The sequence below is a fragment of the Phalangium opilio genome, unplaced genomic scaffold (assembly GCF_054372755.1).
Source record: "Phalangium opilio isolate 3A_F unplaced genomic scaffold, DU_Popi_V2 ptg000113l_1, whole genome shotgun sequence".
Lineage (NCBI taxonomy): Eukaryota > Metazoa > Arthropoda > Arachnida > Opiliones > Phalangiidae > Phalangium > Phalangium opilio.
In genome coordinates, this window is record NW_028324209.1 from 7737529 (window position 1) to 7763015 (window position 25487).

The 25487-nt window shown below is 37.1% G+C and overlaps 5 protein-coding genes and 1 long non-coding RNA gene across 11 annotated transcripts in view; 3 read left to right on the forward strand and 3 right to left on the reverse strand.

The window, feature by feature from the left end:
- The window catches only part of LOC149623679 (uncharacterized), a 57288-nt gene extending 48015 nt beyond the window's left edge, over window positions 1–9273 (forward strand). The window contains exons 1-12 of one of the 4 annotated variants that reach the window (XM_089852867.1): window positions 341–678; window positions 5541–5649; window positions 5710–5889; window positions 5958–6296; window positions 6353–6384; window positions 6467–6561; window positions 6641–6746; window positions 6801–7002; window positions 7107–7176; window positions 7240–7389; window positions 7470–7653; window positions 7754–9273. In XM_089852867.1, the coding sequence (XP_089708993.1) occupies window positions 5583–5649; window positions 5710–5889; window positions 5958–6296; window positions 6353–6384; window positions 6467–6561; window positions 6641–6746; window positions 6801–7002; window positions 7107–7176; window positions 7240–7389; window positions 7470–7653; window positions 7754–8044 (1716 nt within the window). In that variant the 5' untranslated portion in view covers window positions 341–678; window positions 5541–5582 and the 3' untranslated portion in view covers window positions 8045–9273. Of the gene's footprint in view, window positions 1–193; window positions 278–340; window positions 679–5540; window positions 5890–5957; window positions 6297–6352; window positions 6385–6466; window positions 6562–6640; window positions 6747–6800; window positions 7003–7106; window positions 7177–7239; window positions 7390–7469; window positions 7654–7753 lie in introns of those variants that run through there. The other 3 variants (XM_089852865.1, XM_089852864.1, XM_089852866.1) reach the window with 3 other exon arrangements.
- A 1545-nt stretch (window positions 9274–10818) lies between these two features.
- Window positions 10819–13228, forward strand: LOC149623683 (alpha-N-acetylgalactosaminidase-like). Of its 2 annotated transcripts, none has more exons than XM_089852874.1 (8): window positions 10819–10958; window positions 11532–11696; window positions 11763–11937; window positions 12004–12178; window positions 12243–12337; window positions 12397–12558; window positions 12625–12822; window positions 12883–13228. In XM_089852874.1, the coding sequence occupies exons 2-8, from the start codon at window positions 11539–11541 to the stop codon at window positions 13159–13161; spliced, it is 1242 nt and encodes a 413-aa protein (XP_089709000.1). In that variant the 5' UTR covers window positions 10819–10958; window positions 11532–11538; the 3' UTR covers window positions 13162–13228. The 2 variants fall into 2 exon arrangements, with proteins under 2 accessions (XP_089709000.1, XP_089708999.1); XM_089852873.1 differs by lacking the exon at window positions 10819–10958 and adding an exon at window positions 11182–11406.
- Window positions 13229–13313: 85 nt separating this feature from the next.
- Window positions 13314–18059, reverse strand: LOC149623684 (chitin deacetylase 8-like). The gene is made up of 4 exons (XM_089852872.1): window positions 17718–18059; window positions 17521–17635; window positions 14291–14504; window positions 13314–14219 (listed from the first exon to the last, which is right to left on the reverse strand). Exons 1-4 carry the CDS (start codon window positions 17826–17828, stop codon window positions 13379–13381), a joined length of 1281 nt encoding a protein of 426 aa, XP_089708998.1. The 5' UTR covers window positions 17829–18059; the 3' UTR covers window positions 13314–13378.
- Window positions 18060–20360: 2301 nt separating this feature from the next.
- Window positions 20361–22114, reverse strand: LOC149623685 (chitin deacetylase 7-like). Its single transcript, XM_089852882.1, has 2 exons — window positions 21635–22114; window positions 20361–21200 (listed from the first exon to the last, which is right to left on the reverse strand). Exons 1-2 carry the CDS (start codon window positions 21973–21975, stop codon window positions 20414–20416), a joined length of 1128 nt encoding a protein of 375 aa, XP_089709008.1. The 5' UTR covers window positions 21976–22114; the 3' UTR covers window positions 20361–20413.
- On the forward strand, window positions 21919–22836 carry LOC149623686 (uncharacterized). Its single transcript, XR_016374832.1, has 2 exons — window positions 21919–22040; window positions 22104–22836. It is a non-coding gene; the product is annotated as an uncharacterized LOC149623686 (long non-coding RNA).
- PpV (Protein phosphatase V) lies at window positions 22569–25361 on the reverse strand. Of its 2 annotated transcripts, none has more exons than XM_089852888.1 (2): window positions 25101–25361; window positions 22569–23771 (listed from the first exon to the last, which is right to left on the reverse strand). In XM_089852888.1, exon 2 carries the CDS (start codon window positions 23729–23731, stop codon window positions 22820–22822), a length of 912 nt encoding a protein of 303 aa, XP_089709014.1. In that variant the 5' UTR covers window positions 23732–23771; window positions 25101–25361; the 3' UTR covers window positions 22569–22819. The 2 variants fall into 2 exon arrangements, with proteins under 2 accessions (XP_089709014.1, XP_089709013.1); XM_089852887.1 differs by having other exon boundaries at window positions 22569–23737; window positions 25101–25350.
- Window positions 25362–25487: the final 126 nt, after the last annotated feature.

Below are 25487 nucleotides of genomic sequence, written 5' to 3' on the forward strand. Positions count from 1 at the left end.
TCACTCTACTATGGTCGCAAAAATGACTTCTTTTCCATTCTTCTTTATTGTTACAGCGTCCATACGCAAATCGAGAGCCTGTTTTGCAAAGCGAGTAAACAGCGCGGTCGATTCGAAGAAAGTTTCGATCGTTTCATGATGTACTGGTATAAACAATCTATATTAAACACGCTCTCGCATTGTGCACAGAATAGTGCAAGTTTGTCGTTCGAGACAGAAGGCTTATTTAGAGGCCGTTAGTCCGCCTTCAACCACGATAACAGCTACACTATCAACTGTAAGTCAATTTTTTGATTAAGCACTGTGGACTTTGACCATAATGTGAACAGTAATAACAACCGATAAGCACAAACAAACCACGAAGACTTTAAAAAGAAAGAAAATTAAAAACACGTATATGAATAACGAAATATGTTAACAAATGCACTTCATTAATCTTTTAACAGTAGAATAAATAAATATTAAAACACGTTTTAATGTCCGTTAAATAATTTTTGCACTGTTATTTCAATTGTCAGCTTGAATTTTTAGAGCTGTCACCCCAGAAAATCTACTTTTCAACCGCGGGTAAAACACTTCTACAGGGGCTACGGGAAAATGCATGGGGTATTTCAGCCTAGATGTTGGCTTTCCCTAACAGTACCTTATATATTCTCCGCATAAAACATGTTATAAGAAGTAAGGCAAAACTTTTTAAATATATTTAAAAATATAGAGTTTACCTAATAAAAAATATAATTTAGCTAAATTTTAAACATAAATTAAATAAATAGTTTTTAAAAAATGTTAAATCAGAGAGAATATAGCAAGAGGAGTAGAAGCGTAAGCTTGACCAGGTCCCCCCCCCCGAGCCTACAGTTTCTACTTGAGGGTCCAGTCATTCAGCGTATTCGGTTTATGAGGCTGTACCTTTCACTGTACCATAAGTTTATAAGATATGTTCTATAAGAATGACACTACCTATACTTCTTAATGCTAGAGCCTAAATGAGAGCTAGTTCGAGAACGACAAGCGAGAATTGACTATACGCGGTTTTGCAGTCCATCTTCCTATTTAGGCTGTACTCAGCCTTTTGCATCTATATGACAAGCTCTCAGTAACTAGCGACAAACTTACGGAATATATCTTTTGAACTTATGGTTGAATAAAATAAAGTCAATGTTTAATGACTGTACTTAAAGGCCCTGCCCTTGACAGTGCTAAAATGATTACGCGTAATCAGTAATCGGTGTACAGGATATCTGAGAATGATTAGCCCCTCATTTCTACTTTTAAACGTTACTTTGTAGTTCATGTTTTTTCTAACACACATTAATTATACTAAAATAAACGTAAGATTATATACTAAAGTAGACAACTCATTTAAACCAAAACCGGATGTAGTTCTCTAAAAACCGGAAAAGCTAACTTTCATTTCCTTTTCCTATATTGTCTCTGGTTAAATTCCCCATTGAAAATTATGGACGTTTCGACTTAGAAACCTTTATTGGGGTCAGGTCTATTTCGGTTCACTTTAAAAAATGAGAATTTGCATTAATCAGCCACACACGCAAAACCAGTTTGCTCATTGCAGTTACAAAACGAAAAGTGTCATTTACTGTCAATAAAGCAAGTGTCGGCTCCTGTGGCACCCCTAACATCCTGGCTAATCTTTTACACACTAGTTTTACCTTGCCAAAAGTAGGAACCAATCAAAACTCGTCCACGAGGGCCTTTGTTAACCTTAGAGGACAAGTCAACTCCAGCCCAGGACTAGTGGCATTTGCCTAAAATAAACCACAACCGAAAGGCCCGAGACTTGCTTTAAAACCCCGACTCAAACTAATTTAAATTTCAAGTCGAGTTTGGCGTGAGGGGTGTGGCGTTAGAAATCGATTCATATACGGTTAAGTAGGCCGTGTCCACTCTGACGACATTGAAACCGTTTTAAACATTTTTCCAAATGACAAATACATTTTTGATAATAATAATTGCATTTTCTTATGAAAGATATATGCAGTTAACAGCAAACTTTTACAAAACTGTTTCAAACTTTCTATAAAAGGGTAAAAAAAGGGTTATTTTTAATTGATTAAGGGTGTTAAAATATGCATAGAAATATTAGGATAATTTGCCAAAAACTTTCTCGTTGATATACAATCTACTTTCAAAGTGAGTTATCCAAATTTTTTAACACCCTTAATCAATTGAAAAGAACTTGGTTTTCCATTTCATTATCTCTTTAAGAAATTGACGTATTTTAAGAGGTGCTACGTAATCTCGGGGTAAATCTTGAGTAATCATGGTGTAATTTTGGTTTTTTTCACGTAACCATGGTGCAATTTTGGTTTATTTCACGTAACCATGGTGTAATTTTGGTTTATTTCACGTAAGCATGGTGTAATTTTGGTATATTTCACGTAAGCATGGTGTAATTTTGGTCTATTTCACGTAACCATGGTATAATATTATTGTATTTCACGTAATCATGGTGAAATATTATTATATTTAACGAAATTATGGTGAAATATCAATGTATTTCACGTAATCTTGGTGTAAGCTACGTAATAATGGTGTAATCCGCGTTTTCCAAGATTACGTAATTGGTGTACGTGGCAAACTCGAAATGATCAGCCCTCAATTTTTTCCACTTGTAGAATACTTCTGAATAATGCCATCGATTTAAATTATATTCCAACAATATTGAAGATGGTAACAATTTAAATATTTTAATGATATATTACCTAATTTGAAAACCTATCAACGTCAAAAGATTGATTACTATATTAGATCGGTTAATTATTTCCGCCCCCTTAGCTCTCGAAAGCCCCGAAGTTGAAAAGAAAATCACAAAATCGATATGGAAACTAAGAGCTCTTTTGTTCGCCTCCCGTTTATTTTAATTATCTCTGAATATCCGTTTGTTTGCTATATACACCACCGTAAAATCCCACACCACCGGTCAATTTCCGACGAATGGGGGGAAGGGGGGAAATGCTCTTAAAACCTTGACCGCAGTGACTGAACTAAATACGCGGACCTAGATTTCACAAAGGACGCTACGCGCGGCGCATGACGGTTTCAAAGTTGAACCTCTTGAAGAAAAACTAGTTCATAAATAGAACACATGGATAAAGAATGCGCGTGAGGAAATTGGTTTCACGCTATAGGATAGGCCACTCCCTATCTCCGACTGCAGCTTTGTTCCAGCTTTGGTTGACAGCACGCGCAAAGCTGGGTCTCTTTGTATCAGTATTTCTTTTGTCAGCACGCACAAAGCTACGTTAGATAGAGACCTAGGTTTGCACTTGCTGACAACCAAAGCTGGAATAATCTGCCGTCGGAGATAGGGAGTTGCCTATCCTGTAGCGTGAAAACATCCTTTATCCATGAATAAAACCCTGTAATCGAGACAGCATAACTTAAGATTCAAAATTTATTCATGGAAAAAGTGAATTTGGAATTAAACATTTTCATGGGCTCCGGGTTTGCCTAGTAATGGTTGCCCAATAATTCTTTTTTATTATATTTATTTATTTTATTTATTTTTTTTTTCAATTCGTGTTTGACCTTTTCAAACTATATAGCTACTAAATTACCGTTCTTACCTAATACTACCGGGGCTGCCACGTATGACGATTGATTTTTCTACCGACAGGTAATATACCAAAGTATCGAAACAGCACTACGCAGGCGCGAGAAAAAAAAGCATAAAATATTCAGAAAAAGGTTTGAACAAATTTGGTAAGCTAGCACTTTTCTGTCGTTCGGTCCGAAAATTCGATAGTGTATATGGGTCTTGGTCTTTAGAACCTCTCGCATTCGAGGCCAAGTGCAACCCGTACTTTGTTGGGAAAACAAACCATTTCTGCGGGAACGAAAACTTACTACTATAGACGCGTATTTTTTAATCGCGTGCCAAAGGACAAATGGCTAGCTGAGCTGAGGGTTTAATAGTTCAAATCTAGTTTCTGTTAAAGCTTGAAGGACTTTTCCAAGGTATACTAATTAGGTCGCGAAAACGCAACGCCGATAAGAAAGTTTCATAAGTTTCGTTTAACTAAAGCAAGTTTGAAATGAGTTTTCTTTAATGGGTTTAGTTCAATCGCAATTTTAAAATAAAGCTAGTTTACGTAGACTTTGTAGACTGTTTCAACTACCATTAAAGAGTGATGCAGTTATATTCTATCAGCGACTTGGAAAGTATTAAAATCAATATAGAAAAGATGGTTTAGAACAGTTACTTTTGTCAGTTTGCACGAGTCACTTTGAGTATATCTATAAGAGATACTTCTTCTGCTAAAACGAAACTGTTAGAACAATGATATTTATAACAAATTCCCTAGTTTTTGGTTTGAACCTTTTACAAAGGAAACTGGCGTTGCCTTGTAAAGCTTGAAATCAAATTATGCCTTCCTGCCTAAGGCAGTTTGAACTGGGAGTTGATTATCAGCTATCAGTCAGTCAATAGTTTCATGGATATAGATTACCCAGTTAAATGAAATCATTACATTCCATGTCAGACAATAGAGTTAATTTAGTTTATGCTCGTTTGAACATTGATTAAATCAACTTTCGATCGAAATTTTATTCCCATTTGTGTAAAGAAAAAAGATACCAACTATTCAGAAGAGAATGGATACAGCCAATAAGAATCATTCCGTACCCATTTTCTCAACGTATGTTATTCGGTTTTGAGGAAAGAGCTAGTTTATTCGTTATGTATGACGAATTTTACCTCGCGTTGCTACCAACAAATGAAATCGCAGTTATAAAGACGTCAGAATTATGACTCGTGACGTATAGTACTCGAGCCCGGTCTGCAAACCCGTGTTAAAATTTAACGTTTGTTGAAAGAGGGCACAATTATTCCTATTAGTAGTATTTATTCCAGAGTCTCAATAGTAACGACCGTAAGAAAATGATACGTATTTGCAAGAGATCATTTACGTTTGGAAAGTCATAAGCGAGAAACCTCAATATAAGTCATATGTAAACGTGGATAAAATCAAGAGAACGCTATCATTAATCCAGTTCCCGATTTTTTTCGTCCATTTGATTTGTAACGGTATCATTTCCGTTCAATATAAATCGCTACATACGTGTAAAACGACTTTAACGATATTGGAAAATCATGAAAATCAAACATGTAAAGAGATCGTAAGACCAGCCCATACCCCTATAGTTTGACTTGGCCAATAGTCAATCCCTGACCATAAGTTTATGAAATGTATTCCATAAGTATGACGCTACCTATAATTTTTAATGCTAGAGACTTACAGCTCGAGTTAGTTCGAGAACGACAAGCGAGAATCGACTACACTCGGTTAAATTTCAGTCCATCTTCCTATTTAGTCTGCACTAATCCTTCGACAGCGCCGGACCAGACGTCGCTTCCCGAAAAGCTCCACTTTGCAACCAGTGACAAACTTATGGAACATATCTTATGAACTTATGCCCTGACCTATATACTTGGTCTGAAACGTTCGATAGTGCATTAGACGGTGCAGACAGAGAAGATATTTATCTAATTGCTTATTTATGATTCTTCTTTCTTCCAGGGTTGAAAAATGCGTCTCGTTTGAAGTTGGTGGTGTCGAAAAATGATAGCCATTCTCATAGTAGGATTTGTGCCACGGGTCAAAATGAAACTATCTCGATTTTCGTTTAGTAATTTCTTATCCGGATTCACTTGTAGTTTCTTAATTTTAATCATTCGATCGCGGCTAGTCGAAGGTAAATCCAACGGATTCGCGATTCCATTCGATAACGACATGGTTTGCGTCACCGATTCGCCTTTATGGAAGGGCACCGAACTCGTCTGTAATCGCTCATTCGTATTGTTTGAAAAAGGTCACATACTTAGGTGTACTTCAATTCAAAGATCTAGAAAGTTACCATTCAACGGAGGTGAGTTTTAGTAATTACATTTAATTATCGGAATTTCTTCAACTAAATTATTTGTTTCAAATCCCCAGACATTTTAGATGATAATCAGTTTGTAGATGCCGAAATTTTCACTGGAGAAGAAACGGTAACGGGGGAATTCCGCAGAAAAAGAAGAAAGTCTGACTCGTCTAAAATTGACGAGGACACGTCAACCATTTGTAAAATTGCTTGTTGGCCCATGGCGGACAAACATAAAAGCTCGAATGGCAACTTGAACAAAATAAACACCGATGTCAGTACAAAAACTATTACGAGTTTAGCGAACAAATTTCAGCTCGAGGAAAATCCTGATGAGCAACCCGTTAAGGACATTGTCTTCGTCAAATTTACGGGGGAAAATCATAAGATTGAAAAAAGGGCAGCTAAAGGTAGCCAACCACTATGGTTGCAAGTAGCAGTTGTTAAATTTTATTTTATATTACAGAAGGCGTTGTGAAGGAAGATATGACAGTTTTAGTAAGTTAAAAATATATCTTAGGTTCTTTTAAATTTAAATTTAAAATTAATTTCATCTCATCTTTGTTTTGTATTCATAAAGAGATGGGAACGCCCCTTGATTGTCCTGAAGTTTATATCGTGCCTAACTCTAACAATTCTGGTTTCTTTTTCCGTTTTGATATATTTTTATTGTGGGTAAGTAACTTGGAAAATTCGAAATGTTGTTTAACTATTCTGTTAAAGTCCCTCATTAATAATATTGAATATTTGCTAGAATGTTTTACCAAGAATGTCTTGCTCATATGTGCTCGGAGGTAGCCCTGGTTGCGGCTCATATTTGCATACTAGCTCATACCACCGATTCCGTCAAATTAGATAAAGTAAGTCGTTTTAAATATACTTTTCAGTATCTAAAAGCGTAATTTCTCTTTCAGAATCTATGTTCTTTGACGGCGATATTGCTACAATATTTCTTCCAAGTGTCCTTTCTCTCGCTCAGCCTCGAGGCCTTTTTCTTGCTCCGAATCTTTGTCGGGTGCAGCCCTTCCTACCAACCGCCCGCGAAAACCAACCCCAAGATTTCGCGATATCGTACGCTTCTCGGAGGACCCCTTTCACTATTATTCTTAACTTGGGGTGAGTTACTTCCTTTAAAAAATTCTGATTCTGAGATTTAGGTTTAGGTTTGATTTGCGACGTCATAGGTGTTCATTTAATGCTTTTTTTTCTTTTTCTTTCAGGATTTCCAGCAGTGATCGCCGCAGTGGGCGCTTATTTCTTTTTCGAAGACTACGTCGCCGGAAATACCAAGTAAAGTGGTCAAGTCCGAGATGATGACGCTTGCGTAATTAATTAACGTTTCCAATTGACCAGTTGCTGGTACAACGCGCAGAGCGCTTCGTTCTCTATCGTCGTGATACCGGTGGGAATTTTTGCGACACTACATATCCTGTTCATAGCGCCCCTGTTCATATACTGTGATGTACCCGAAAGGGTTAAAGCTGAACATTTTTTCAGAGCCAGGTACGGTAACTCAATTAAGTCATAAGCAGACGGATCGAGGCGTTTCTAATTGGGAAGGCGTTGTTGTTTGTTCGTTTTAGAACTGGACTGAACACCAGATGGGCATCGGTTTTCATCATGCTGGTGAGCGTAGTGTCTTGGGCTACTGGACTCTTGTCCGAGGATGACAATATGAGAAGTACAGCCATGCTCATTACATTCTGCATTTTCACAATTTTGCTCGGGTCATTTATACCAGTTGTGAGGATTTCAACGGAAGAACAGGTGGGTAAAATAAGATGAAATACCGCTAGGGGATTAGAAGTTTAGCATTTGTAAAGGCAATATAAAAAGACACTTTCGAGTTTTGTGTTTTTGGATGTAGGTTCGGCAAAGATTATGGTTCCGAATGGTTCCAAATCAAGGTCCTCGTCTACCTTGGCCTATAACGAGTTTCGATATGTTTGACGAGCACGGTCGCTATTTTGACTTGTTGAGCGACGATCCGCATAGACTGTTATCAGCGACGAGTCAAAGAACATTATTGAAAACGGCAAACAGCATGCACACGTTGCAAGATTTCAGCAAACAAAACCCTCGAAACGAAAGTAAAAATAAGAACAAACCACCATCTTCTAGAAACCAAAAACGATCTCCCGTTCACCGAAGAGTATGACTACAATCGTGACTAAAGACTGAATACGTGTTCTGTTTAAATTTTGAACACGTAATAAAGGCAGGGAGCCATACTTTATATTAGAAGGAAGGAATAAGTTTTTTAGGTTCGCGCGACTGTAAAGTTCGAGTATCCTTGTGTGTAATTTGGTTTAAGAGGATCAGTGAGATTGCGGTTGAGTCTGAGAGGTAGACCAACGAGTGCATTTGAAATAAACCAAATTTCTTCCTTCCTTATACTTTAAAATATGGTTCCCTGATAAAGGTATAGCTCAATTAAAATATATAACATTTTTAAGCGCACTAAAGTAACACTATTTTCGAAAATTACAAAAATAAGGAACCATTTTCACAGATTTTCATGTAAATATAAATACAAAGCCTAGAACAAGTTTTAGAAAAAATGTTTTGATGTAGTATATGTAGTTTACAGGTACGCGCAATGCCATTTTGATCAAAAAAGACTTTAGTTCAAGTCTTTGATACTCGAATTAAACCTTATAGAACACATCTAGCTGTGATAATACGGGTTCAGATTAGTAATTTAAGTACTTTGTTGAGTGTATATCAGGGTTCGTTAGTTAATTGTAACAAATAGAGTCGTAAGTATGGGTTAAAAATGCATTTTTTACAAGGGTAGGGCGGTGAACTTCTAGGCCTAGTATAGTGGCAGATTTGTCATCAATTTAAACCATTGCTTGCCTATTAATTGGGATCTATGTCTTAACCCGTAACCCGATTCGACCAAGCTATTAAAATCACAGCAGACCATACTTTTATATTCTTTTAAATGAAGATGTGGCGCATTGTCTTTAATTTTGTCCCGAATGAATAAGTTATTGTTAAAGATTACTCAGATCAGTTTGAAGAATTTACTAACTGTAGCTTACAATATGCTTCCTGTAAAAGGTATATATTTAACGTTGTTGCGATTAACTTCTCGTTATCATACATATTTGAGTATATTTCCTGTTTATTACACTATAATGACGCTCTGTGATAAGATTCAATCGCAATAATTAATTTAGGAACTGTTGTTAAATGTGTACCATGATTAGATTTAAAAGAAAAATAAGAGGCCTTTGCTAAAATTGTTTCAGCAGAGGCTCATATTTTTGAATTTAAAAATTAATGTTATTAATTTTTGTACTAAAATAGTACGCGATGAGATGACTTTATCTATGTATTGTTGAGGCTCTGTTAAATTTAAAATAAATATTTAAAAGTTCAAATCTAAGCTTTTAATTACTTCCATTGTGACATATATATAGGGGTTCTATTTGCATTGTAAAGCGACGCACCTATAAATAACCACAGGTTTAGTATGGATATCCCTTCGTAGACAAAAGCTTACATTATTATATGGCCTGATATATTTGAGGTCAAAGTTCATCGCATGCAATATCTATGAGAAAATTCATTTAACACATTTTTTCCTCGTAACTCACGATGTAAAGTAGTTGTTTTAGATAAAAAAAATTGTTCAAAAAACACACTTGATTGCGAAATATGTAGTCTGTTTCGAAGTGTGCTTCGGTTAAGAAATGTTAGTAATCTTTCTGTGAAACTACTTCGGCTAATAGCTTTCTGATGTAACAATTTGACGGTATTGGCGTCAAGCTGTCTGTTAAATTTGTTATCTATAAAATTATGTCATATATATGGAATTGAGTAAGAATAATCCGCCCACGTCTTTAACGATAATGATATATTTCACAGGAAAACAATATCCGTTCCACTTCAATAAGAGGTTATAAATATACCGCACCACAGCTATCGTGTTCCTTTTGAAAGAAAAAATTCATTAAAGTTTAGCCTTAATTGCTGTCCTAATCAAGGTTAGTTAATATTAAGTTTCTAATAAATATTGGCCTAATTAATAAGTCTGAATTTTAAACACTTGTACATAGAATCAATGGAAGTTAACAACAGCGCTGGTCAGCTGTTAGCCTTCGTGACACTCGCCTCCAACAATATCAAAACGGCACTATCCAATACTTCCAAATGTTCCGGATCAAGGAAAATGAATCATAGGAAATACTTGCACAAACTACGAGTGTCAGGTGACGAGAGCCTGCATTTAAGCAAACGAAAAGAGACAAAACAGCGTCGAGTTCGGAGAAATAAAAAAGTTGCATTAAGCGAGGAAATCCCACAAAGAATTACTCTTCGTCAAGAAGAATGCCCTAATCTGGCTATCAGATCCCCAAACTTAACAACAATAGACAATGGAAATCTAACACCAATTGATTTAGATCATGAAGCAGAAACTGTACAAAATGCGGGGTACATAAACGACTGGAGTAATGATCAACAGGAGGGTTCCAATTTGGATATTTATCAACCGTTAACAGTAGAAATTGTCAACACAGACTGCCTTCAAGAATATTTAAGTCCCAGTTCGCCATTGGAAAATCTGTTGTCATCACCCACCTGGAAGAGTATAGTGACAATGTTCGATTTCCCAGCACCATTATAACTTAAATTTACTTAGTGTAACATTGAATGTAAGATTTATACGATTAAGTGAAATTGTAGGTTCGAATACGAGTTAAATTTCTTAATCTTAATAAGTGAAGGTTTAGTTCTATTCCCAGACTTATTAGCGAGTATAAGGAATTGTATGGCGTCCTAGACTATAGGCTTAACACTTACAAGTATAGATGTATTGTATTATAGTAATTCTGCATGGAAACAACAACCAAAATTTTAAACAAATTATATCAATTATCAATACTGTTTGATAAAATACACAATGATGATCTATTGTATGACAGGCCCCTGAATTATCTCTATTGTTCAAATAAAAATTATCTTATGGCACGGATTTGTTATCGATAAATTATTTAACCCCTCAAAGTATAAAACAACAGCGTGTTTATAAATGTAGCATAACTGAGCTCGGATTAAAACTGGTAAGTTCTTAAATAGCTAAATATTACGTTACTTCATTCAATTAAGACCGTAGTCGTGCCAACTTTTAACAGTTTGTTGCTATCCATTTCGTAACAAACTTCGAAGGCTAAACTGTAGCAGCAGTCGTATACACTTGTATCGAAGAGAGGCGACCGATCAAAGTCGAAATATCAAACTTTATATTAATCTTTAGATAATAACACTCGCCTCACCCTAAACAAATCGTCTTAGGTTTTCGAACTTGAGTTTGTTCAGATAAATGTTAGAAATTTGGCGAAACTAAAGTTGCCAATGAACTGTTTTATAGTATACTGAATATCTATAAATAATTCTGATCAGTGTTTTACGCCACACCCTTGACAAATCACGTAGTATAGTTGTAAAATAGAATTTGAGGTAGATAGGATACAGGTGTTGCGGGATATTGCCTTTACAGCTCTCGTTAGTGTGAGTAAAATTTACTCTGAAGCTAATTTCGTTTTAACGTACCGTTCACCCGATGAATATAAACGCTTTTTCAAGACTTTATTATGTCTAGAAACCTATATTAGTTTCTTCAACTATGTTTATAGATCAAAGATGAATCATTTGTGGGTATTGGCGATAATCGCGCTGTCGTTGAAAGAAACAATTGCTCTCGATAATGGTCTGGCCCTAACACCACCAATGGGATGGCTGTCTTGGGAGAGGTTTCTATGCAACATTGACTGTCAAAAAGATCCTAAAAATTGCATTAGGTAATCTTGTTTCGTAACAGGAGAGAGAAATTTTAAAACAAATGAAGTAAATTTCATTGAATTTAGTGAAAACCTTTACAAAGACATGGCAGATCGACTAGTAGCTGATGGTTACAAAGACGTTGGTTACGAATACGTCAATATCGACGATTGCTGGATGTCCAAAGAGAGAGACGCTACTGGTCGCCTCCAACCCGACCCAACTAGATTTCCAAGTGGAATAAAAGCCTTGGCTGATTACGTATGACGCAATTTGGTCTAATTATAAACTAGATATTCCTAACGGCGTATCTTAACTATAACGAAGGTTCATGCAAAAGGATTGAAGCTGGGAATTTACCAGGACTGCGGAACCAAAACCTGTGGCGGATATCCGGGAAGTGAAGATCATTTCCAAATTGACGCTCAAACCTACGCCGAATGGGGGATTGATATGCTCAAATTGGATGGTTGTTACGCCGACGTCAAGAAAATGGATTCAAGTTCGTGAAATAACGATGGTACGCCCAATGAACCCTTTTCTGATGTAAATTATTCTACCCGCAGTTTATCCTGTCATGACAGCTGCTTTAAATTTGACTGGAAGGCCAATGGTATTTTCCTGTAGCTGGCCAGCCTACCAAACAGAATTGAAAATGAACGTAAGTAATTATCCTGATATATAAATTATGTATTTTAACTGACACAATTGTATGTTTAGCCTGATTATATAAAAATCGGTCAATACTGTAATTTATGGAGGAATTATGGCGATATTGATGACTCTTGGTCCTCCGTAAAATCTATTATTGATTCTTACGCCAGTGTTCAGGACGATTTGGTTCCCGCTGCTGGACCCGGACGGTGGAATGATCCAGATATGGTATGTAATACGCGTCTCGCCCTTATTGTTCAAGACGTAAATTGTAATTAAATCCTCATTTTGTAGTTGATTATTGGAAACTTCGGGCTCAGCGTCGATCAAGCTCAAACTCAGATGGCATTGTGGAGCATTTTGGCGTCCCCTCTGCTTATGTCTAACGATCTTAGAGATATTAAACCGGAATTCAAAGAAATTCTTCTAAATAAAGAAGCCATCGCTGTCAATCAAGATAAACTTGGAATCATGGGCAAGAGAGTGAATGAAGTAAGATTTCTAAACTCTTGATAGATTTTCGACAAGGGTATAATTTTGTACTGTTAATAGGTGAACAGTGTTCAATTCTACGTCCGACCCCTGCAAGCGCTGGCTGGAGGTTCTGACTATTCATTTGGCTTGGCCTTCGCGAGTCGTCGCGAAATTGGTGGCCCAGTACCGGTTACGGTTAGAATGCGCAGCCTTGGACTAACAGCTGATCAGGGTTACAAAGTTAAGGATATATTTGGAAATAAAGACTTGGGAATTTACCATCCCGATGACCCGCTTGTCGTAAAGGTTAACCCATCCGGTGTTGTTTTCTTGAGAGCCGAGGTGATTGCTAAATAAATAAAGAGCTCTTATTTTTAATCATTACTTATGTTTTTGAAGATTTTAAATAAATATTAGCAGTAAAGCTGTATGTAAATTAATTCCTCTTACGGCATTCCAACTCCCTAAACATGTTTCATATGTGTATGTAACAAACGAAATACTACAAGATTTTTAAAATGATTTATTCTTAAAATGTGACACGCGCAAACCACTAATTAGCAGGTTTTATTATCTAAGTCGGCTTTCCCTCAATGTTGTCTATCCATGGGTATACCTTTGGGCATGTGGTACCGCATAGATAGAAAACTCGGGGACCACCGAGTGTGGTAGTTTCAAAGTTACAAAACTTTCCATTGAGTTCTATGTCAGTTGGGTTGGCTTTCGCGGAGCACAGGCTTTTCTTCGGAGTTTTGACACAATTTTTCTGTTGGTATTGCGCCAGAGGTTTTGGATTTTTAATAAAGTCGAGAACTTCTTGGATAGGAACTACAAAAACATCTTTCATGGTCAAGATTTGGTCGAGGAATCGAATGTAACCAGCTCGACGTTCTGGGTGCTTCAGCCAAGACTCGTGCAAGAAGACGGGGAAAGGCGCTTTGCTGGATGTATAGTGACGCATAAAGTTCTCAAATAAATAATCGAAAGTATCTTGATTCGTTTCGGGGTAGGGCAAGCAGCCGTCAGCCATGGCGCAAGGAACGTCCACTTCCACTCCCTCAAGAACACGCTTTTTGAATAAACTTATCATCGGGACGATCCATAAACCGGGATACTTATTAGTAGGACAAGGTTCAACCACGCAGTCTTGGGTGTATCCGTGATCGAGGGTGTATGGCCAGACTGGAGGGTCAGTAGAGTCACGGGTTGGCATCGAACTGTCGTAAAAGTTTCCAAGCTTATGAAGCATTGAGAAAGTAACGTCTCCTCCAGTTTGGAGGAATGGAGCTCGGAAACCCCTGATTTGTTCCGATGGAATTCTGGCGAATTTAACGATCATGTCCCTCATACCGATTGTCTCGTCGTGCCATCTCTTTTCGGGCGCCTTCTTCCAGATTTCAGTACTCGATTCGTGTCTAAATATTGAAAGGTTTTCAAGTTTTGGTCCTCGGTTCGAATATCGTATGTTAAAAATTCATTCACTTACGTTATGGAATGCACGGCGATTTCGCTTCCAAGTCGCCATAGGTTGTGCATATGGGCGTAATTGTTATACTCGTGGCTAGCGAAGAACGTCGCTCCGATATTGCAACCACCCGGATTCTTTCTTTTCATTGTAGTGAACAGTTCCTTGTAAAGGGCATCGTAGTTGATAGCGTTGATGGCGTCGTCATAGGTTAACATTACAAATTGTGGGACATCTTTCAAGGTTAGGTTTAGTGGATTAGTTTCACTCATACAACGACAATTGGGGGATTTGCAATTCAACTCTTGCTCGCATTCCTCATCATCAGCTCCGACGAGGGCAACTAACCCCGTTATTAACAGAACGACACGGATTAACTTCATCGTGCGGTATAACTTAGAACGAAGACCCCAGACCTATTTTATAGTTTCTCTAAACAGGTGTAGATTTCTACTAATATAAAACTGTCGATAAAGTTATCTGACGAAAAAAACCACTTTGAGGGTGAAATACCTTGACTATTATCAGTAAAAACATGTTAATTTGCCAGACATACCCACGCTTTCGAAATTAATTAAGCGTGAAATGCTAATGAAGTCCCCAGAACGATAACCGGATAAAAATACCAGGAAACGCTTGCCTTACATCCCTCCCAAACGTCGTGTACCCAAAAGGTTAGATAAATATTCCCCGTGTCTTTCTTTTCTATGTTTTTACCTCTCCGTGTGACGTAGTCCAGGAGAGGTTCTGTAACGGCCGTGTCTGTCTGTGTGTCTGTCTGTCTGTGTGTGTGTCTGTCTGTCCGTTGTTACACCCACGTGACCGCGTTCGCAGTTTGCGTATCGGAGCAAACGTGTTGGCCATTTCCGAACTGCTTTCACAGTCACGGAAATGGCTCCTCTACTTGAGTTCTCACACCACCATCTTCTGGTCTTTGTCCATCCCACACGGACACCAGTCTGTTCTTACTGGCTTCTAATCACCACCATCTTCTGGTCTTTGTCCATCCCACACGGACACCAGTCTGTTCTTACTGGCTTCTAATCACCACCACAGGGCTGATACTCACTCATACGCTCAATTTTAGTTGAATAAGTGACTAATTAATTTAGAAATAGTAAGCAAAAAGTGACTAGACTAAATAGGGGCAAATTGAGCTATAAAAAAAGGCCACTTGAAATGAAATGTTTTCAGAGATGACCGATTTAAAAGATATTTTAAAGGTCGGTGTCGTAATTTAGCCCAATCTATGGTCTTAGATATTTCCAGTCAAAGGAAAGGTCACCTCATAAAAGGTTTACGGCGAAATTCAATTACAGAATGCAAAGCAATTGATGCCGTTTTAAATCAAAAATAAAACATTCATTTGAACTGGATTAATTTTAAATAATAAGTTAAACATTTGCTGAGCGAGTGAAGCGAGCTCCACGATTTTGGGGTTTGATCAACTGTGAACTCGCTATTTTTTGCGTTTAAACCGTCATAAGACAAATATAATACGTTTAACTTTGTGGTCGAAAAGATAAATAACACCGAAAGACTCAAAAATCCAAAAAAAAGTGACAAATAGTAACTAATTTTTGGAAAAGTGACTTTTAGTAACCGAATTTAAAAAAAGTGACTTTTAGTGAAAAAAGTGACTTAGTATCAGCCCTGCCACCATCTTCTGTTATTTGTCAATCCCACATTTACACCAGTCTGCACTTACACTGGCTTCTAACACCACCATCCACTGGTCTTCCGTCTATTCCACATAGACACCAATCTGTATCATTGGCTTCTACTCCATTATCATCGTTTGGTTTTAGGATATACGCGGCGATCAGCTAGGGTTACGAGAAACGTCTAGCCTCCCTAAGGTGGGATCGCCACCAAAGGTTTTCGCAATTGCGCTTTTTCCTTACTATTATAATGGAAACGAATCGTATATATACCCCAAATTTGAAAAAAGCGGGCAAGAGGGGTACCCTTCACTTTAAACGTCAATATTAGCAAAGTTTGAGAAGATAATAGGTATAACTTTATTTTAAACGATTTAACTATTATTAATGTTAATTATTGAAGATTAAAATAATTAAAAATAATTATATTTATTTAAATATTAAAGATAAACCTCTCGTGCAAAGAGAGAGATTATCATTGCCTCCTATATCTACCAAGGCCCGTGCATGCGATATATTTCCTTCATTGCCTCCTATATCTATCAAGGCCCGTGCATTGTGATATATTTCATTCATTGCCTCCTATATCTATCAAGGCCCGTGCATTGCGATATATTTTTCAAAACAACAACAAAAATGGGAAACCCCAACTCAGAAACATAACGTTTTCATTGGATACTTAAGTTTATATAATCTTCTTGACACGGAGAGGTAATATTTTGGTTTTCCCAACTTGTTTTTTCTGACTGTATTGATTGTTAATTAACATCATCTAGTTTTCATTTCAGTATCTTGATCTATCGTTAACCTTCAAAACAATTTATCACGCCACTCTTTACATCCTTATCAATGGCTTCGTTGAAACTCTGGCATTAGTCGCTGATTATTTTTAGATTTATATAGGAACAACACATGGCCTATTTCTCATGTCGTAAACTAAAACCAAAAATTAATGGAAACGGCTAAAGTCTGTGAACTTTGAACTACTTTTAAAGTGAAATTAATTTCAAGTGACCTTGATGTACCAGAAAAAAATGCAAATCATTATTTACATTCCCCCACGCGCGCCTAGCTTTAAGGATTACATACAACCTAATTTTTAAGAATTTACGATTTTTACAGCTTTTAAATTGAATAAAATAATGCTTAATTAGGGAAAATGTTACGGATGTAGAATCGGACGTTCTTTACGGGATAAATGGTTAGGATCATTTCGCGGACCAATCTTTGAGGAACTCAACCAGACCACTTTTAAAACCTTAATGTATGTGGTACTGATATTAACTATGCACACTGGTCAGATTCGGTAAGGAATTGTGACTTTCCATAAATTAAGAGCACCATAAAACTGTGACTAGAGAAGTCAACTTCTTTTCACTGAAAATTTATGGCGAAATTAATTATTTGGTAATTAAGTACAATTATTAGGTGTTTTCATTATCTGTAGAACCAAACCAACAAATATTTTCCCGTGGGACTCACACAGCTGCTACTACGACAACATACATTAACGGGACTGAAACAGGAACTAAATAGTGGGGTACTTTATCTTGGAGAAAAGAGGTGAGATGGAGTTGTAAATCTCCATACCTATAACCTTGCCTCTGTACCCCCATTCTACAGCAACGAAGTCCGACTCCTCCCAGCATCCTCGGCGTTTCAATAGGGAGGTACGGTATGAAAACGTCGACAATTCCAGCTGTGTCTTAAAAATAGATGCTAATTCATGAGAACTAGCTTATATTTTTAAATGGCGCTATGCGACAACACATAACAATGCAGTATACCAAAGGTAGGGGCGTGCCCAAGGTCCACTGCGGGATTTCCATTGCGCCATGTGGCCCACCATCATTTCTATTCCATCCCTTCTTTTTCCTCCTTGATTTTATCAACCGCATGTGCACAAAACTACAAAAATTCCTTAATAGTAATTGAGCAACTTAGTTTCCCCTAAAATTAAAACAAACTGATAAGTTCAAAGTTTATAGTTCTATGTACATTCTCCACCAAATTTTATTTAAACTAAAATATTTAATTGTAAATATTGCCCTTGTTTATCCTTTGCTTTTTTTGTTGATAAAATTATAATATTGGTTATTAAAGTTCAATATCTGATTAACAGTACTATCTATAATATTATATAAAAAAGACTTGGTTTGCGCAAGCCATAAAAACAAAACGATAAGAGTTTTTCCAGTTGTCTGAAGCGCGGATATTATTTTTTTTCTATTGAAGTTTAAAGACAATCCGTATTTTACTACTCTTTAGAATTTAATTCAATCACCTGATTTTACTGCTAATGGATTAGTTTCCTATAAATTAATTGAAATGAAAAATTACTTATCTCAGATTTTTCAACAACAATTCCATTTTCCTGAAACATTTTATCATGAAATTTTTTCTTTTCAATGAAGAACGTACTTTAATTTTCAAATAATACTCTCATTAATAATGTATTATATGCGGTCTTTTCGAATACAAAAGGGGGCTGTTATCACCTTTCTTATATTTGAAAAAGGTGTTCGTTTCCTCTTTAAGCACAGTCACAATTATTGAACTGTGTATATCAGTACTTGTGGGGAAGATTTTAGAAGTGTTGGTTGAGTTGCTATTTAATTAACAACATTATGAAAACTTGATGTGTTTAAAATCTTTTGAGAAGAAAATTCTCGGAAATTAAAAAAGAAAGAGTCAATTTGATTAAATTTACACGATATCCCTCAAAATAATAAATGTATGATTTCAGGAAAATGGAATTGTTGTTGAAAAATCTGAGATAAGTAATTTTTCATTTCAATTAATTTATAGGAAACTAATCCATTAGCAGTAAAATCAGGTGATTGAATTAAATTCTAAAGAGTAGTAAAATACGGATTGTCTTTAAACTTCAATAGAAAAAAAATAATATCCGCGCTTCAGACAACTGGAAAAACTCTTATCGTTTTGTTTTTATGGCTTGCGCAAACCAAGTCTTTTTTATATAATATCTGTTCCTTCAGCCTTAATTTGTATAAATCTATTATAAAAATAATAATATGCTTGTCAAACGTCATTAATTCGATGTTCCAGTAAGATGTTCGTGAGCATATTGGCTCACTCCAAGTGCCTCTCATTATTTTATGGGAAAGATTAAAATTTTAAATTATTTGGCAGGGGAGTGGTAAATTAATTCACAATTGGTAGGCGGATGGTAAATTAATTCACCATAGATAGGCGGGTGTTAACTTATTTCATATAAAAAGGCAGTTGGTGACTCAATTAAGTTTAGTTGACCTTTTTGTATAGATTTAAAAAAAAGTTATTTCTAAACCACGCGCCAGCACGCGCACATTTCATTGAAAGTTTGTTATTTAAGAATTTTACCTTATATATACTAAGATTCTTAATCAAAAATAGACAACGAGCTTTCCAAGACTCGAACCTGTAATGTTTTGCTTCGAATGCAAACGCGTTATCCATTACGCCACAAGCCCGTACTTCGTAACAATAAAATTATCCAAGCATTGTATTTATAGGATTATTTCATTTATGTTGATAAAAGATCTGTAAAAATAAACACCGATCTTGCCAGGACTCGAACCTGCAATCTTCTGCTCCATAGGCAGACGCGTTATCCTATGCGCCACAAACCCGATAGAGGCTGAATAAAATGCTATGCAAACAGTGTAATATATGTAACGGTTTTACCATGATTTATAAATTAATTAAAATAAAATACTTAGACTTAATTGTTCTTAATCAAACTTCAGAAGTTCAACATTCAATAGTTGCTTAATAATTCAAAAGTGTTCCGAACCTTAACTTCGCAGTAGTTTCTGAGTTATTCGATGGAGTGGACCACCAAAAATCCCATGCTTTTTCTATGGGACGCTAAGCCTAAAATCTGTGAATTATTTCTTTAACATTACGGGAGGGTGTGGGTTCTTATCTAGAAGGGCCTACCGGCCCTCTAGAATGATAGTGGTATTTTAGGAAGATTATAATATGTTTGTTTCCGATATATCTTATTTCGAATAAAAATTAAGCTATTGCAAGAACCAGAGTAACTGCCCAATTTCCAAACATTTTTGTAGGAAAAAGTACAATTATTAATAGTTAATTGATTTTTTGAGTTAAAGAAGCAATTAATATCAAAAAAAAAACTTAAACATAATCCCTACGTTTATAGCTTCCAGAGAAAGTTAATGTTCTCGACGAGCAGTTGCTAATTAATTCTAAGATATAATTACGAACTTTAGTGAATAATCTCAAAAATATAGGATTTTATAGGTCGTTACGCGAAAATATAGGATTTTATAGGAACTCTGTTGTATCTGTAAACAAATCAAGAATTTTGGATAAGCCTAACGTTTTGTCAATGTTTACAAGAATTAAAATGTTTCTTTGTCGAAGTGAATAATTTATTGTTATCAAAATAATATAGACAAATATTAAAGAGATTAAAGGTTTATTTTATGTTACAATGTTAAAAGTCAATACAATTTTACCAGCCAGTAATACCATTTGGGTTTCCGGTCCACGGGTAGACTTTAGGACACTTTCCGCAAGCCACCATGTAGCGAGATCCACCCGGTGGTACGTTTTCATAATGGCAAGTTTTGCCTACCTTACATTTATTGGGCAAGGGTAGTTCTCGGCAGGGTTTGGCGCGGTACTCCTCCAAAGAGACAGGGTTCTTCATGTAGTCAATTACATCTCTGACTGACACCAAGAAGACGTCATCCTTCTCGAGCATCCAGTCGACGAACTTGAAATAAGCGGCCTGCCTGGCCGCGTCATGGAGCCAAGCCTCGTGGACGAAAACGGGCAAAGGGGCCCTGTTACTTTCGTAGTGACGAAGGAAGTTGGACTTCAAGTATTCTAGCGTGTCTTCCTCGGTTTCGGGAACGGGAGTACAGGCGTCAATCATGGCGCAAGGGAAAGAACCCAACTGCCAGTTGACTAGTGGAACCAACCATAATCCGCCAAATGATTCGTTGGGGCATGGCTCAATCTGGCAGTCTTGACTGAACCCGTTGTCTAGCGAGTATGGCCATATTGGAGGGTCGGTATAAACTCGGGAAGGCATTGAAGAATCGTAGGTGAAACCGCTGTCGTGGAAAACGCGGAAAGTAATGTTGCCAGCGGTCTGTAAGAATGGCGCTCGGGTTCCTATGATCTCATTTTCAGGAATTTGGGCTACGTTAGAAATGATGGTTCGCATTCCAACCATCTCTTCCCTCCAGATATCCTCGGTCGCTTTCTTCCAAAACTCGTTACCTGAGATGTGACTAAAGATATCAACATTTAAAATGTTATTAAACTTAATATATAGTTCGCCACACATATTTTGACTGTCTAATATCCTACGCCCAGCCCAAACCGCTTTACCCTGAAGGCTAAAATTTGTAGGTTAGCACTAAGAAATATTAATTCATATCCGTTTTCATCTTGAAAAAATAGCGGCAAGTAACGTAAAAACATTGGTTTATTGACTAATGTCCGCACGTTTCAACCGATTTCATAAATATGTAGTATACTGAACATCCTATAGAAGGATTGTGTGGGTTTTGGGGTTGAACTTACCGCCATATAAAATGGCAACCCTAAAAAATATTTCCCGACGGACAACGCAGGGCCCTTCCCTCTAGTCTAATAATATGGTTATCCCAACTTTATGTACTAATAAACTAGCCAATAAAAAAATAAATCGTGAAAAACATACCTTATAGAGTGTACGGCTATTTCACTTCCATGACGATAAAGTTGATGGACATAGTGATAGTTAGTATAATCGTGAGAGACGTAAAAGGTGGAAGTAATCGGGCATTCGTTTCCTTTGTTCTTCCTTCCGGTCATCAACAGTTCCTTGTAAGTAGGGTAGTTGACAACGTTAACGCCATCGTCGAAGGTTAACATAACCAGTTGAGGGGTTTTCTCAACAGCCAAGCCATTGGGAGGGTCAGTCGAAAAACAACCGCAATTTCCAACACAATTTTCCCTGGAACATTCGGAGTTAGCCAGGGCTAAAAACCCACAGAGTGCCAACAAGACGTGTAGCTTCATGTTTCCAGGATGGGATCCAGAGTGATCTATACTAGCTTCGACTCGCCCCTTTTATACGATAAATGGTACTATTTGCTTAACAAACGATAATAAGAACGATTTTACAATTTTATCCTTGAATTCTATAGGCTTACTTCGGCTTAAGAAAACGTAGGGAGATTACAATCCTATCTTTCTACTAATAAATTTTTCGTAATAACCTCAATAAAAGAACGGAATTAGTCGGTTTCCTCCAATTTCAGCAATTTAAGCTAATCCAAGTTGCATTACGAGAAGAACTCTTATCTCGACGTCATGAGAATTTCGCAAAGAAAACAGGATGTGATTTTTTTTACTTAATTTCAAACGATGTCATGTGTTAATTAGTACTTAGTATGTAACCTGCTAAATAATGGTTAAAAGGGTTATTCCCATTAAAGTTGCCATTGTATGTTTTTAACCCCTCATGAACTCTAGATAGGCTTATTGGTTGAATGACCAATGTTGAAACAGTACCATAAAGATTGAACTAACAAAAGTTGAGGAAACTTCGTACGAAAGATAGTAGCGTATCGCTGCCAAACAAATAAAGTGAAGAAATGTATGTGGAAACATTTTGTAAACAAGCATACGTTTTTCATACATGGAAATTAATTTACAAGTATAAGTTTTAGAATTACAATTTTTAGAATGAATAACTACAATTTTTCGAGGGAATAAACTAATAATCAATAACATACATAGGCGTTTATGATGACAGTTAATGATGAAATAATTACAATTTAAAGTTAGTTTTTCGAATCCGAAGTTTAAATTGAGTTAACGAATATTTTAACTGGATTGTGGAAAAATATAAACGTAAAATTTACAAGAAATAAGGGGTGGTATTTGTGGGGGGAATAATTCTTTCTGAATCGGGAACAGCGTGAAATAGTTTAGCGGAACGATTCTCTACATCAGTAAAGGCTAGAACGGCGGCAATGTTTCCGCATCTGTAGCAATAGTTCGGAGCAGACCAGACGGTAACCAATTTGTCTTCAAACATGTATTTATAGCCTTCGTGAACTAACTGATGCGCTCGGCATATTAGCTTCAAATTATTTACATGCATGAATTCTCTAGTAACTCTGGCGCCAAAGAGCCATCCAGCTCCTCTGGGGCTGACCGCCCACGTTTCCACGTCTTCAGGATCAGACCAGACTAAATCGCAAAACGCTCCTTTATGCGGAATTTCTTGATTTCTTTCAATAACCCTAACTTGATCTAGCATTTTTATTTCGGGCGATAATCCACCATGTACGCAAAATACTTGTTCATCAATAATGGCCGCTACAGTCAACAGATCGAAGACTCTGCAGCAATACCTCCAAGCATTGGCATTTCCATATTTGGTTTGACATTCGTCGTAGAAACCGTAAACTTGGGTGATTTGACGACTTTCGTGGTTTCCTCTGAGTAAGGTTATGCGATCGGGCCATTTCGCTTTCAAAGTAAGCAAACGGGTAAAGGTTTCCAAACTGTAATAGCCACGGTCCACAAAATCTCCCAGGAATATGTAATTTGTATCAGGCACTTGACCCCCGGTTCTAAAGAGCTCTTCCAAATCATAGAATTGACCATGAATGTCACCACAAACTGTGACGGGTGTGCTAACCGGTTGAATGTTTGATTCCTCCAAAAGTAAATCGCATACTATGTCACAGAGTTTCTTCAAATCATTCTCTGGCAAGTAGTTACATTCTTTGGCTATTTCGATCCATTTATCCAAGTCAGGCATGTTGATCTAGATCATTTTTAAGATTGTTTGCTTATTTGACCTATAATCAAAGGAACTGTAAAGTACTCGGCAGTAGGCTGAATGAATAATTTTTGCAATACGGCACTGCACGTGTCATACCCGTGGGACAACCCCCCCCCCCACACACACGCAGCATACCACGTGGAGCGCCGTGTTTCAAAATTTTCCTCCATCCCATTTACTTTACAATTCCTTTAAAACTGGTACAATAGTATATAAACATATTTCAACCATACAACATGCATATTGGCATAATTGAAGTCTCGCACATTTTATATTAAAGCGAGCTACTTTAATAGACGAATTCATATAGTACATACAGTGAAGCATGTGCACAATGACATGCCAGCCATTAATTAAAAATAGAGTTCTATTTGCAGAGGAGCACAAAGCATACCCTACCCCCTTGATGGTGGCTATAGAGCTCTATGTTAAATTTCGTCAGAAAAATGGGGGATGGGTGGAGTTTGTGTAACTGTTGAAGCATAATCACCATCTCAAGGTTTTAGGGTTCTTTTCTAACAGAATTGTGTGTGGGGGGGGGCAAGAGACTGAAATTACTGGTACTGAGAGGGGAGGAGCTGACTTCCAATATGGTCGCCAAAAGCTAGGTAAGAGTGTGACGTCACGAGAAAGTTCGTGTTAGCAGACTATAGAGCTATTTCAGTTCCGGGGGGGGGGAGCATTTGAGGCGGGGTTTCAACCGTATTCTCAACCATAACCCAGAAAGTTACATAGAGTATCCCTAAGTCCTAAGTTTCTTCAATTTTCTTGCACTGAATAAATATAGAGTAGTGTCGGTAGAGAGGGGAGTAGACGGTGTATCCCTCCCTCTAGGCGCGCTTTTGTAAGAGGGGATACTGTACGCGCCTGGTAGGGGGATGACACTGAGCTAAGAGATAGAAGGGTATGACGTTTGCATACGTAGAACTGACATTACTCTATAGGGAGCTGCCAGAGAGGTGTGGCTTAAAATGGCTCCTCCCCTTTCCACCAAAATGGCGGCAAATTTCACAGAGTGAAAGGTTAATGGGAGAAGGCTCCTGATTGGCTAAGTGAGGGTCTGATGCTTATTAGGGGAGATTTTCACCCCTTTGTCCACAATGTATTATGACCTTTAGTTTGGTGGAGGAGCTAAGATTCGTGAGATAATTTAGACTGCCATATTGGCGGGTACAATGCAGAAGGAAAGCTGCCAGCCTACCAATATGGCTGCCAAACCGTGGTAAGACTTAAGAGGGTGTGACGTACTACTCAACCAACTGAAATCTCTCTATGGGACATTTATCGTTGTATGCAATAGCTACAATCTTTGAATGTCAAAATTTATCACTAAATAAACAATTACCTGATAATGTCCACGGAACGTTCTTTAGTATTAATTATTCCACTTGTTTACTACAAATTTCAGAACTTATCTATCGTATTTGTTAAACGACTTTCGAGAAACGGTGACTGCGAATATTACGCCTTCACCATGACGCCATTTTATTTTTCTCATTTCGTCTCATGCCGTTTTCCATTGGCTAATAGAAAACTGTCACCATAGAGCCAAATTGTAAGAGACGTAGCTTCAAATGAAATGCACTATGAACGAAATTCAACTGCTCCTCCAATAAAACTACTCCATAGTAAACTAAATAGAAAATGATTGGTTCAGTTCACCTCCACAAACGTCACAATAGAGTAAATTTATTCGTCTGCTCAAGTGTATGGTGTTCTTTTATTGGTGGTG

Bases quoted from the DNA above. Each gene is read 5' to 3' on its own strand.
- PpV (XM_089852888.1), bottom strand. From the start codon at position 23,731: ATGCCTGACTTGGATAAATGGATCGAAATAGCCAAAGAATGTAACTAC.
- LOC149623684 (XM_089852872.1), bottom strand. From the start codon at position 17,828: ATGCGGTTGATAAAATCAAGGAGGAAAAAGAAGGGATGGAATAGAAAT. The intron at 17,636-17,717 runs GTATACTGCATT...TCTATTTTTAAG, and splicing joins TGGGCACGCCCCTACCTTTG to ACACAGCTGGAATTGTCGAC. The intron at 14,220-14,290 runs GTAAGTGAATGA...TTCAATATTTAG, and splicing joins ATCGCCGTGCATTCCATAAC to ACACGAATCGAGTACTGAAA.
- LOC149623683 (XM_089852874.1), top strand. From the start codon at position 11,539: ATGAATCATTTGTGGGTATTGGCGATAATCGCGCTGTCGTTGAAAGAA. The intron at 12,338-12,396 runs GTAAGTAATTAT...TTGTATGTTTAG, and splicing joins AAACAGAATTGAAAATGAAC to CCTGATTATATAAAAATCGG. The intron at 12,823-12,882 runs GTAAGATTTCTA...TACTGTTAATAG, and splicing joins TGGGCAAGAGAGTGAATGAA to GTGAACAGTGTTCAATTCTA.
- LOC149623685 (XM_089852882.1), bottom strand. From the start codon at position 21,975: ATGAAGCTACACGTCTTGTTGGCACTCTGTGGGTTTTTAGCCCTGGCT. The intron at 21,201-21,634 runs GTATGTTTTTCA...TGATATCTTTAG, and splicing joins ATAGCCGTACACTCTATAAG to TCACATCTCAGGTAACGAGT.